At 44.5% G+C, this 14,413-nt stretch overlaps 1 protein-coding gene across 3 annotated transcripts in view; it reads right to left on the minus strand.

Annotated features, from left to right (window-relative positions):
- SLC2A9 (solute carrier family 2 member 9) overlaps nucleotides 1-14,413 on the minus strand; it is a 1,019,898-nt gene that overhangs the window by 841,810 nt on the left and 163,675 nt on the right. For all 3 annotated transcript variants that reach the window (XM_044296370.1, XM_044296363.1, XM_044296352.1), the window contains exon 6: nucleotides 6,822-6,967. In XM_044296370.1, coding sequence (XP_044152305.1) covers nucleotides 6,822-6,967 — 146 coding nt within the window. The remainder of the gene's footprint in view (nucleotides 1-6,821; nucleotides 6,968-14,413) is intronic.

The raw sequence follows: 14,413 nt of genomic DNA on the forward strand, positions 1-14,413 counted from the left end.
CTGCTCAAAGTAGACTGTCCCTTTTTTTTTTTTTTTACTCCAGATTAACCCCCTGAGCACCTGAATGTAAGTCTCAGATGCTGTGATCAGCATTGTACGTGGCATCTGAGGGGTTAAGTGACGAGGAGTGGCATGATCGCCGTTCCCCGTCATTGCGTCCGCTCCATACAATGAAAACTGATTCGTGTCCCTCTTTACATTTTTTTTATTTATTTTTTTGTAGTGGCTCAGAATTTCACCCAGCAGCAAGCTGGTGTTGTTTCCTCCAGATCTTCTCCTTTCTTCAAGGGATCTTAGTAATGATGTCAGCGGCATATATAGGTAAAGGTCTGCATAGTAGTGTTGGGCATGAATATTCAAATCGCGAATATTAATTGCGAATATCGGCACTTAGAGAGTTTGCGAATATTTAGAATATAGTGATATATATTCAATACACCTATAAACATAGGGCTATAGAAGCGTACGTGGAACATGTGCCACACTACTCCAATATAAACACGCACCACTAAATAATCGAAAAATTTGATACTCTTTATACCAAAAAAATAAAATTATAATAACATCAATGCGTCTGCACCATCTTGCGGTCTGTACTTTATATTGCTTTGACCTATTATCCACTGCGGCACTTAGCCTGTTATGCAGTCCTTGTACTGTTTTGACATTGTTTAAATGGACCTTAGCCCTAATGGCATGTCTTTGGCCCGATTGGTGGATTTGCTACGATATTTTATATGTATGTACTGCTTTTTGGATGCTTGACTCAGTAGCTGCTGCTTCGTAGGATCCCTTTTTTAACCGCATTGATGTTATTATGAATTGTTATTTATGATATAAATGAAGAGTATTACATTTTCGATTATTTGGTGGTGCGTGTTTATATTGGAGTACAGTGATATATAGTCGTAATTTCGAATATTCTAGATTTTTTTTCATCAGTAACCTCCCTTCTTGCTTGTGGGCCAATGAGAAGGCTGCCGTGTCTTTGTCTGAGCTTAGTGTAGTGTCCCACTAGGTAATCATGGGCACTACACAAGGGTCAATTGGGCCACGTTTGTTCCCACTTCCTGCGGGACAGAGTCACTGTATTTTATATGATGTTTTTATGTGTATTTTCACTGTAATCTCTGTGTATCAGGCCTGTTAGGGGTAGTTCCTCCTCCTCCTAGACAGTAGAGGGAGCTAGGGAACACCTAGTATTTATAGTCAGGCCCAGCTCAGGGAGAGTCAGTCAGGAGTCTGTGTAGAGTCAGGAGAAAGTGTGTACTTTAGCCAGAGAGGAGCTGAAGTGGAGCTTCTGACATGCAGCTAGACAGCCCAGGCTTCTAGCTTGTCACCAGGGGAAGAGTTGCCTCCTGAGAAACCTGAAGTTCTTATGAGAGTACAGAGCAGAGCAAAATTGATTCCAGCCGAACCAGAGAGATGAAGGGCAGAAGGATCTATTTAAAGCAAGGAGACATATACCTGAGGAAGTTTTCCCTAACCAAGGATAAAGCCAGCAATAGGGCATACGGGCCTTGGGATAAAGACAGACAGTATTCTGAGGAAAGTGCAGCCTGATCTGTAAGTGTTTAACCCTCTGAGTATCTTGCAAGAACATTGTGCCTGCCAATTCATGTAAAGCCTGCATGTTACTGCCTCTTACCTATGGAACTTTGACCAAAGACTGTATATAATTAACTGTTCCAGTAAACAGAAGTTTTGGTTCACCACAACATCGTGTTCCTCAATTATTCCTACCATAAATTTGTGTGCCACCGTTACCGGCACTGGCGTCACAAATTTAAAGGGATCTTGCCACCGGCACATTAAACAAACCTGCAACATCCAGGGCACCTCACCTACCATCAGGCCTGGTCCCTATACACAGAGAGTGCCCCAGAGGTCACTACACTATATATACACTTAACAAAAATATAAACACAACACTTTTGGTTTTGCTCCTATTTTGCATGAACTGATTTCAAAGGTCTGATACATTTTCTACATACACAAAAGACGCATTACTCTCAAATATTGTTCACAAATCTGTCTAAATCTGTGATAGTGAACACTTCTTTGCCAAGATAATCCATCCCACCTCACAGGTGTGGCATATCAAGGTGCTGATTAGACAGCATGAATATTGCACAGGTGTGCCTTAGACTGCCCACAATAAAAAGGACACTCTGAAATGTGCAGTTTGATCACACAGCACAATGCCACAGATGGCATGCTGACTGCAGGAATGTCTACCAGAGCTGTTGCCTGTTCAATGAATGTTCATTTCTCTACCATAAGCCGACTCAAAAGATGTTTCAGAGAATTTGGAAGTACATCCAACCGACCTCATAACCGCAGACCACGTGTAACCACACCAGCCTAGGACCTCCACGTCCAGCATGTTCACCTCCATGATCGTTTGAGACCATCCAACTGGACAGCTGCAGCAACAATCGGTTTGCATAACCAAATAATTACTGCACAAACTGTCAGAAACCATCCAAGGGAAGCTCATTTGCATGCTCGTCGTCCTCATCGGGGTCTGGACCTGACTGCAGTTCGTCATCGTAATTAGTGTTGATCACGAATATTCGAATTTCGATTTTTTTATTGCGAATATAGGTACTTTGAAAATTCCCGAAAATTTTGAATATAGTTATATATTCGTAATTTCGAATATTCGATTTTTTTTTTCCTTTTTATTTTTTTTTATTCTATTTTTTTTATTTATTTTTTAATCAGTACACATGATACCTCCCTGCTTCTAGCTTGTGGGCCAATAAGAAGGCTGCAATATACTTGACTTTAGGAGTAGTAGTGTTTGCGAATTTTGCTCTATATTCGTTTTTTCGAATATTCGCTATATTGCTATATATTCTTGTTTTAGAATATTACGAATATTCAAAAAAACAGAGTTATAGCAATATAGCGAATATTCAAAAAAACTAATATAGAGCAATTTAGCTAATATAGTGCTATAATCTTTTTTTTAAAGTTGTAATTTTTTTCCAATCTGAACTTCAGATGAGAAAAAAATTACAACTATTAGACAAAGAAGATTATAGCACTATATTAGCTAAATTGCTCTATATTCGTTTTTTTCGAATATTCGCTATATTGCTATATATTCTTGTTTTAGAATATTACGAATATTCGAAAAAACAAAGTTATAGCAATATAGTGAATATTCGAAAAAAAACGAATATAGAGCAATTTAGCTAATATTATGCTATAATCATCTTTGTCTAATAATTGTAATTTTTTTTCTCATCTGAAGTTCAGATTGGAAAAAAATTACAACTATAAAAAAAAGATTATAGTACTATATTAGCTAAATTGCTCTATATTAGTTTTTTTTCGAATATTCGCTATAATGCTATATATTCTTGTTCTAGAATTTTAAGAATATTCGAAAAAACTAAGTTATAGCAATATAGCGAATATTCGAAAAAAATTTAATATAGAGCAATTTAGCTAATATAGTGCTATAATCTTCTTTGTCTAATAGTTGTAAGTTGAAAAATTCGCAAGAAAAATTCGAATCCGAAAATTCTAATTACGAAAATTCGCATATTACACAATCATTACCTTGCCGATTTTTTCAAGAAAAAAAAATCGTGAATTTTTGAATTTTCGAATATTCAACGAATATTCTAAAAATATTCGCGAAATATCGCAAATTCGAATATGACCCCTGCCGCTTATCACTAATCGTAATCGACTTGAGTGGGCAAATGCTCACATTGGATGGCGTCTGGCACGTTTGAGAGGCATTCTGTTCAGGGATGAGTCTCGGTTTTCACTGTTCAGGGCAGATGGCAGACAGCGTGTGTGGCGTCGTGTGGGTGAGCGGCTTCCTGACGTCAATGTTGTGGATCGAGTGGCCCATGCTGGCGGTGGGGTTATGGTATGGGCAGGCGTATGTTATGGACAACGAACACAGGTGCATGATAATGCACGGCCCCATACTGCAAGGATCTGTACACAATTCCTGGAAGCTGAAAACATCCCAGTTCTTGCATGGCCAGCATACTCACCGGACATATCACCCATTGAGCATGTTTGGGATGCTCTGGATCGGCGTATACGACAGCGTGTTCCAGTTTCTGCCAATATTCAGCAACTTTGCACAGCTATTAAAGAGGAGTGCACCAACATTCCACAGGCCACAATAAACAACCTGATCAACTCTATGAGACAGAGATGTGTTGCACTGCGTGAGGCAAATGGTGGCCACATCAGATACTGACTGGTTTTCTGACCCCCCTCCCCAGTAAGGCAAAACTGCGCACATTTCAGAGTGGCCTTTTATTGTGGGCAGTCTAAGGCCCTCCTGTGCAATATTCATGCTGTGTCTAATCAGCACCGTGATATGCCACACCTGTGAGGTGGGATGGATTATCTCAGCAAAGGAGAAGTGCTCACTAACACAGATTTAAACAGATTTGTGAACAATATTTGAGAGTAATGGGTCTTTTGTGTATGTAGAAAATGTATCAGATCTTTGAGTTCGGCTCATGCAAAATGGAAGCAAAACCAAAAGTGTTGCGTTTATATTTTTGTTCAGTGTATATTACAGATTAGTTGGGAAATAGTCAGTGTAGGTTATATCCTGATATAGTGTAGCTGTTGCAGTGCAGTGTGTTAGGTAGTGTGAAAGGTTCTGCTGTCCATACATACATGCAGACCTGCTAAAATGTGAAGTTTCACGTATTGCGCCAAAATATTCGTATCATTAGTGCCGATTAGTGCAATCGCGAATATATTGGAGCACTCTAACTGCATATAAAGCCATTTTTTATGTTCTGCCGTGCAAACTATTTTCTCCTGTCTCAGGAAACTTCTAGCAGCTTGGAAAATTTAGCAAAAGTGACCCACGCCTGTATTTCGCACGCATTATGCGTATAATACATTGGCGATTTTTCTCAATCAAAAAAATTATCTCGAATTTGTGAATTTGTGAATATATGACGAATATTCACCCAAATATTTGTGAAATATCTCAAATTCGAATATAGCCCCTGCCGCTCATCACTACTGCATAGGAGCCGTACATATGAAATTATATTTTTAGTAAGACTACAGGTATGTACGGGTCCTTCTAAAAAAATTAGCATATTGTGATAAAGTTCATTATTTTCTGTAATGTACTGATAAACATTAGACTTTCATATATTTTAGATTCATTACACACAACTGAAGTAGTTCAAGCCTTTTATTGTTTTAATATTGATGATTTTGGCATACAGCTCATGAAAACCCAAATTTCCTATCTAAAAAAATTAGCATATCATGAAAAGGTTCTCTAAACGAGCAATTAACCTAATCATCTGAATCAACTAATTAACTCTAAACACCTGCAAAAGATTCCTGAGGCTTTTAAAAACTCCCAGCCTGGTTCATTACTCAAAACCGCAATCATGGGTAAGACTGCCGACCTGACTGCTGTCCAGAAGGCCATCATTGACACCCTCAAGCAAGAGGGTAAGACACAGAAAGAAATTTCTGAACGAATAGGCTGTTCCCAGAGTGCTGTATCAAGGCACCTCAGTGGGAAGTCTGTGGGAAGGAAAAAGTGTGGCAGAAAACGCTGCACAACGAGAAGAGGTGACCGGACCCTGAGGAAGATTGTGGAGAAGGACCGATTCCAGACCTTGGGGGACCTGCGGAAGCAGTGGACTGAGTCTGGAGTAGAAACATCCAGAGCCACCGTGTACAGGCGTGTGCAGGAAATGGGCTACAGGTGCCGCATTCCCCAGAAACAGCGGCAGAAGCGCCTGACCTGGGCTACAGAGAAGCAGCACTGGACTGTTGCATGTTATTCGGAAATCAAGGTGCCAGAGTCTGGAGGAAGACTGGGGAGAGGGAAATGCCAAAATGCCTGAAGTCCAGTGTCAAGTACCCACAGTCAGTGATGGTCTGGGGTGCCATGTCAGCTGCTGGTGTTGGTCCACTGTGTTTTATCAAGGGCAGGGTCAATGAATGCAGCTAGCTATCAGGAGATTTTGGAGCACTTCATGCTTCCATCTGCTGAAAAGCTTTATGGAGATGAAGATTTCATTTTTCAGCACGACCTGGCACCTGCTCACAGTGCCAAAACCACTGGTAAATGGTTTACTGACCATGGTATTACTGTGCTCAATTGGCCTGCCAACTCTCCTGACCTGAACCCCATAGAGAATCTGTGGGATATTGGGAAGAGAAAGTTGAGAGACGCAAGACCCAACACTCTGGATGAGCTTAAGGCCGCTATTGAAGCATCCTGGGCCTCCATAACACCTCAGCAGTGCCACATGCTGATTGCCTCCATGCCACGCCGCATTGAAGCAGTCATTTATGCAAAAGAATTCCCGACCAAGTATTGAGTGCAGAACTGAACATAATTATTTGAAGGTTGACTTTTTTTGTATTAAAAACACTTTTATTTTATTGGTCGGATGAAATATGCTAATTTTTTGAGATAGGAAATTTGGGTTTTCATGAGCTGTATGCCAAAATCATCAATATTAAAACAATAAAAGGCTTGACCTACTTCAGTTGGTGTGTAATGAATCTAAAATATATGAAAGTCTAATGTTTATCAGTACATTACAGAAAATAATAAACTTTATCACAATATGCTAATTTTAGGAGAAGGACCTGTATATATATCCAACTTGATTCATTTTCATTTGGTGCAATAAAACAAATGGCTATGAAAGTAGACATGAAGAAGAGACATGAAAGAGTGCATCCAGCAAGACAAAGACCATGTGTGGCCATTTAATAATAAGCAAATATGCAGTCAAATGGCTTTAGGTTATATTAGGTTATAGAGGGAATGACCCATTTCTTACCTGTCCAAATATTTCTGGCAAACTTAAGACCTGTCCGGTAAATACTCCAACACAGATCAGTATTGCAGTGATCTGACCCAGAGACCCACGGATCCTCTTCGGTGATATCTCATTTAGATACATTGGGAGGGTACTGAGTGCTATACCTGAAAAAACATAAAGATTGTGTCACGGAATGTGTACAGGTAACAAGTAGGGATGAGCGAACTCGAACTGTATAGTTCGGGTTCGTACCGAATTTTGGGGTGTCCGTGACACGGACCCGAACCCGGACATTTTCGTAAAAGTCCGGGTTCGGGTTCGGTGTTCGTCGCTTTCTTCGCGCTTTTGTGACGCTTTCTTGGCGCTTTTTGAAAGGCTGCAAAGCAGCCAATCAACAAGCGTCATACTACTTGCCCCAAGAGGCCATCACAGCCATGCCTACTATTGGCATGGCTGTGATTGGCCAGAGCACCATGTGACCCAGCCTCTATTTAAGCTGGAGTCACATAGCGCCGCCCGTCACTCTGCTCTGATTAGCGTAGGGAGAGGTTGCGGCTGCGACAGTAGGGCGAGATTAGGCAGGTTAACTCCTCCAAAGGACTTGATTAACTGATCGATCTGCAGCTGTGGATCATTGAGCTGCTGATCCTCAATTGCTCACTGTTTTTAGGCTGCACAGACCGTTTGTCAGTCTCATTTTTCTGGGGTGATCGGCGGCCATTTTGTGTCTTGTGGTGCGCCAGCACAAGCTGCGACCAAGTGCATTTAACCCTCAATGGTGTGGTTGTTTTTTGGCTAAAGCCTACATCAGGGTGAAGCTGTCACACCAAGTGCATTTAACCAGCAATAGTCTGTTTATTTTTTGGCCATATCCCAGTCTAATTCTGTCACTAAATCCATACCGGTCACCCAGCGCCTAAATACTAGGCCTCAAATTTATATCCAGCTAAATCTGTCCCTAGTGCTGTAGCTGGGCGAGTTATTTAGTGTCCGTTCAAGCACATTTCTTGTTCTGGGTTGAAATACAATTCCCAATTTAGCAATTTCATAATTTAGTGGTTCCTGCTATATCAGAGCTATTTGAAATCTATCCCAAAAAGGGTATATAATATTCAAGGTGCACATTGGGTCATTCAGAATAACTTCACACACACGCTTCTGTGCATTTCCAAGTCTAATTCTGTCACTAAATCCATACCGGTGACCCAGCGCCTAAATACTAGGCCTCAAATTTAAATCCCTCTAAATCTCTCGTTACCCACCGCTGTACTGTTGTTGCTGGGCAAGATATTTAGTGTCCGTCAAAGCACATTTTTTGTTCTGGGTTGAAGTACAATTCCCAATTTAGCAATTTCATAATTTAGTGGTTTCTGCTATATCAGAGCTATTTGAAATCTATCCCTAAAAGGGTATATAATATTGAAGGTGCACATAGGGTCATTCAGAATAACTTCACACACACGCTTCTGTGCATTTCCAAGTCTAATTCTGTCACTAAATCCATACCGGTGACCCAGCGCCTAAATACTAGGCCTCAAATTTATATCCCGCTAAATCTCTCGTTACCGCTGTACTGTTGTTGCTGGGCAAGATATTTAGTGTCCGTCAAAGCACATTTTTTGTTCTGGGTTGAAGTACAATTCCCAATTTAGCAATTTCATAATTTAGTGGTTTCTGCTATATCAGAGCTATTTGAAATCTATCCCTAAAAGGGTATATAATATTGAAGGTGCACATAGGGTCATTCAGAATAACTTCACACACACGCTTCTGTGCATTTCCAAGTCTAATTCTGTCACTAAATCCATACCGGTGACCCAGCGCCTAAATACTAGGCCTCAAATTTAAATCCCTCTAAATCTCTCGTTACCCACCGCTGTACTGTTGTTGCTGGGCAAGATATTTAGTGTCCGTCAAAGCACATTTTTTGTTCTGGGTTGAAGTACAATTCCCAATTTAGCAATTTCATAATTTAGTGGTTCCTGCTATATCAGAGCTATTTGAAATCTATCCCAAAAAGGGTATATAATATTCAAGGTGCACATTGGGTCATTCAGAATAACTTCACACACACGCTTCTGTGCATTTCCAAGTCTAATTCTGTCACTAAATCCATACCGGTGACCCAGCGCCTAAATACTAGGCCTCAAATTTAAATCCCTCTAAATCTCTCGTTACCCACCGCTGTACTGTTGTTGCTGGGCAAGATATTTAGTGTCCGTCAAAGCACATTTTTTGTTCTGGGTTGAAGTACAATTCCCAATTTAGCAATTTCATAATTTAGTGGTTTCTGCTATATCAGAGCTATTTGAAATCTATCCCTAAAAGGGTATATAATATTGAAGGTGCACATAGGGTCATTCAGAATAACTTCACACACACGCTTCTGTGCATTTCCAAGTCTAATTCTGTCACTAAATCCATACCGGTGACCCAGCGCCTAAATACTAGGCCTCAAATTTAAATCCCTCTAAATCTCTCGTTACCCACCGCTGTACTGTTGTTGCTGGGCAAGATATTTAGTGTCCGTCAAAGCACATTTTTTGTTCTGGGTTGAAGTACAATTCCCAATTTAGCAATTTCATAATTTTGTGGTTCCTGCTATATCAGAGCTATTTGAAATCTATCCCAAAAAGGGTATATAATATTCAAGGTGCACATTGGGTCATTCAGAATAACTTCACACACACGCTTCTGTGCATTTCCAAGTCTAATTCTGTCACTAAATCCATACCGGTCACCCAGCGCCTAAATACTAGGCCTCAAATTTATATCCCGCTGAATTTGAATACAATACATTGGGCCAAATAATATATTTGTTGTTGTGGTGAACCATAACAATGAGAAAAACATCTAGTAAGGGACGCGGACGTGGACATGGTCGTGGTGGTGTTAGTGGACCCTCTGGTGCTGGGAGAGGACGTGGCCGTTCTGCCACATCCACACGTCCTAGTGTACCAACTACCTCAGGTCCCAGTAGCCGCCAGAATTTACAGCGATATATGGTGGGGCCCAATGCCGTTCTAAGGATGGTAAGGCCTGAGCAGGTACAGGCATTAGTCAATTGGGTGGCCGACAGTGGATCCAGCACGTTCACATTATCTCCCACCCAGTCTTCTGCAGAAAGCGCACAGATGGCGCCTGAAAACCAACCCCATCAGTCTGTCACATCACCCCCATGCATACCAGGGAAACTGTCTCAGCCTCAAGTTATGCAGCAGTCTCTTATGCTGTTTGAAGACTCCGCTGGCAGGGTTTCCCAAGGGCATCCACCTAGCCCTTCCCCAGCGGTGAAAGACATAGAATGCACTGACGCACAACCACTTATGTTTCCTGATGATGAGGACATGGGAATACCACCTCAGCATGTCTCTGATGATGACGAAACACAGGTGCCAACTGCTGCGTCTTTCTGCAGTGTGCAGACTGAACAGGAGGTCAGGGATCAAGACTGGGTGGAAGACGATGCAGGGGACGATGAGGTCCTAGACCCCACATGGAATGAAGGTCGTGCCACTGACTTTCACAGTTCGGAGGAAGAGGCAGTGGTGAGACCGAGCCAACAGCGTAGCAAAAGAGGGAGCAGTGGGCAAAAGCAGAACACCCGCCGCCAAGAGACTCCGCCTGCTACTGACCGCCGCCATCTGGGACCGAGCACCCCAAAGGCAGCTTCAAGGAGTTCCCTGGCATGGCACTTCTTCAAACAATGTGCTGACGACAAGACCCGAGTGGTTTGCACGCTGTGCCATCAGAGCCTGAAGCGAGGCATTAACGTTCTGAACCTGAGCACAACCTGCATGACCAGGCACCTGCATGCAAAGCATGAACTGCAGTGGAGTAAACACCTTAAAACCAAGGAAGTCACTCAGGCTCCCCCTGCTACCTCTTCTGCTGCTGCCGCCTCGGCCTATTCTGCTGCTGCCGCCTCGGCCTCTTCCTCCGCCTCTGGAGGAACGTTGGCACCTGCCGCCCAGCAAACAGGGGATGTACCACCAACACCACCACCACCACCTCCGTCACCAAGCGTCTCAACCATGTCACACGCCAGCGTTCAGCTCTCCATCTCACAAACATTTGATAGAAAGCGTAAATTCCCACCTAGCCACACTCGATCCCTGGCCCTGAATGCCAGCATTTCTAAACTACTGGCCTATGAAATGCTGTCATTTAGGCTGGTGGACACAGACAGCTTCAAACAGCTCATGTCGCTTGCTGTCCCACAGTATGTTGTTCCCAGCCGGCACTACTTCTCCAAGAGAGCCGTGCCTTCCCTGCACAACCAAGTATCCGATAAAATCAAGTGTGCACTGCGCAACGCCATCTGTGGCAAGGTCCACCTAACCACAGATACGTGGACCAGTAAGCACGGCCAGGGACGCTATATCTCCCTAACTGCACACTGGGTAAATGTAGTGGCAGCTGGGCCCCAGGCGGAGAGCTGTTTGGCGCACGTCCTGCCGCCGCCAAGGATCGCAGGGCAACATTCTTTGCCTCCTGTTGCCACCTCCTCCTTCTCGGCTTCCTCCTCCTCTTCTTCCACCTGCTCATCCAGTCAGCCACACACCTTCACCACCAACTTCAGCACAGCCCGGGGTAAACGTCAGCAGGCCATTCTGAAACTCATATGTTTGGGGGACAGGCCCCACACCGCACAGGAGTTGTGGCGGGGTATTGAACAACAGACCGACGAGTGGTTGCTGCCGGTGAGCCTCAAGCCCGGCCTGGTGGTGTGTGATAATGGGCGAAATCTCGTTGCAGCTCTGGGACTAGCCAATTTGACGCACATCCCTTGCTTGGCGCATGTGCTGAATTTGGTGGTGCAGAAGTTCATTCACAACTACCCCGACATGTCAGAGCTGCTGCATAAAGTGCGGGCCGTCTGTTCGCGCTTCCGGCGTTCACATCCTGCCGCTGCTCGCCTGTCTGCGCTACAGCGTAACTTCGGCCTTCCCGCTCACCGCCTCATATGCGACGTGCCCACCAGGTGGAACTCCACCTTGCACATGCTGGACAGACTGTGCGAGCAGCAGCAGGCCATAGTGGAGTTTCAGCTGCAGCACGCACGGGTCAGTCGCACTACAGAACAGCACCACTTCACCACCAATGACTGGGCCTCCATGCGAGACCTGTGTGCCCTGTTGCGCTGTTTCGAGTACTCCACCAACATGGCCAGTGGCGATGACACCGTTATCAGCGTTACAATACCACTTCTATGTCTCCTTGAGAAAACACTTAGGGCGATGATGGAACAGGAGGTGGCCCAGGAGGAGGAGGAGGAGGATGAGGAAGAGGGGTCATTTTTAGCACTTTCAGGCCAGTCTCTTCGAAGTGACTCAGAGGGAGGTTTTTTGCAACAGCAGAGGCCAGGTACAAATGTGGCCAGCCAGGGCCCACTACTGGAGGACGAGGAGGACGAGGATGAGGAGGAGGTGGAGGAGGATGAGGATGAAGCATGGTCACAGCGGGGTGGCACCCAACGCAGCTCGGGTCCATCACTGGTGCGTGGCTGGGGGGAAAGGCAGGACGATGACGATACGCCTCCCACAGAGGACAGCTTGTCCTTACCCCTGGGCAGCCTGGCACACATGAGCGACTACATGCTGCAGTGCCTGCGCAACGACAGCAGAGTTGCCCACATTTTAACCTGTGCGGACTACTGGGTTGCCACCCTGCTGGATCCACGCTACAAAGACAATGTGCCCACCTTACTTCCTGCACTGGAGCGTGATAGGAAGATGCGCGAGTACAAGCGCACGTTGGTAGACGCGCTACTGAGAGCATTCCCAAATGTCACAGGGGAACAAGTGGAAGCCCAAGGCCAAGGCAGAGGAGGAGCAAGAGGTTGCCAAGGCAGCTGTGTCACGGCCAGCTCCTCTGAGGGCAGGGTTAGCATGGCAGAGATGTGGAAAACTTTTGTCAACACGCCACAGCTAACTGCACCACCACCTGATACGCAACGTGTTAGCAGGAGGCAACATTTCACTAACATGGTGGAACAGTACGTGTGCACACCCCTCCACGTACTGACTGATGGTTCGGCCCCATTCAACTTCTGGGTCTCTAAATTGTCCACGTGGCCAGAGCTAGCCTTTTATGCCTTGGAGGTGCTGGCCTGCCCGGCAGCCAGCGTTTTGTCTGAACGTGTATTCAGCACGGCAGGGGGCGTCATTACAGACAAACGCAGCCGCCTGTCTACAGCCAATGTGGACAAGCTGACGTTCATAAAAATGAACCAGGCATGGATCCCACAGGACCTGTCCGTCCCTTGTCCAGATTAGACATTAACTACCTCCCCATAACCATATATTATTGGACTCCAGGGCACTTCCTCATTCAATCCTATTTTTATTTTCATTTTACCATTATATTGCGATGCTACCCAAAGTTGAATGAACCTCTCCTCTGCCTGTGTGCTAGGCCTAAATATATGCCAATGGACTGTTGCAGTGGTGGCTGACATGAAGCCTGATTCTCTGCTATGACATGCAGACTAATTCTCTGCTGACATGAAGCCAGATTGTCTGTTACGGGACCTCTCTCCTCTGCCTGGGTGCTGGGCCTAAATTTATGACAATGGACTGTTGCAGTGGTGGCTGACGTGAAGCCTGATTCTCTGCTATGACATGCAGACTGATTCTCTGCTGTCATGAAGCCAGATTGTCTGTTACGGGACCTTTCTCCTCTACCTGGGTTCTGGGCCTAAATTTATGAAAATTGACTCTTACAGTGGTGGGTGACGTGAAGCCTGATTCTCTGCTATGATATGAAGACTGATTCTCTGCTGACATGAAGCCAGATTGTCTGTTACGGGACCTTTCTCCTCTGCCTGGGTTCTGGGCCTAAATTTATGAAAATTGACTCTTACAGTGGTGGGTGACGTGAAGCCTGATTCTCTGCTATGATATGAAGACTGATTCTCTGCTGACATGAAGCCAGATTGTCTGTTACGGGACCTTTCTCCTCTGCCTGGGTTCTGGGCCTAAATTTATGAAAATTGACTCTTACAGTGGTGGGTGACGTGAAGCCTGATTCTCTGCTATGATATGAAGACTGATTCTCTGCTGACATGAAGCCAGATTGTCTGTTACGGGACCTTTCTCCTCTGCCTGGGTTCTGGGCCTAAATTTATGAAAATTGACTCTTACAGTGGTGGGTGACGTGAAGCCTGATTCTCTGCTATGATATGAAGACTGATTCTCTGCTGACATGAAGCCAGATTGTCTGTTACGGGACCTTTCTCCTCTGCCTGGGTTCTGGGCCTAAATTTATGAAAATTGACTCTTACAGTGGTGGGTGACGTGAAGCCTGATTCTCTGCTATGATATGAAGACTGATTCTCTGCTGACATGAAGCCAGATTGTCTGTTACGGGACCTTTCTCCTCTGCCTGGGTTCTGGGCCTAAATTTATGAAAATTGACTCTTACAGTGGTGGGTGACGTGAAGCCTGATTCTCTGCTATGATATGAAGACTGATTCTCTGCTGACATGAAGCCAGATTCTCTGTTACGGGACCTCTCTCCTCTGCCTGGGTGCTGGGCCTAAATTTATGACAATGGACTGTTGCAGTGGTGGCTGACGTGAAGCCTGATTCTCTGCTATGACATGCAGA

Source organism: Bufo gargarizans, chromosome 1 (assembly GCF_014858855.1).
Source record: "Bufo gargarizans isolate SCDJY-AF-19 chromosome 1, ASM1485885v1, whole genome shotgun sequence".
Taxonomy (NCBI): domain Eukaryota; kingdom Metazoa; phylum Chordata; class Amphibia; order Anura; family Bufonidae; genus Bufo; species Bufo gargarizans.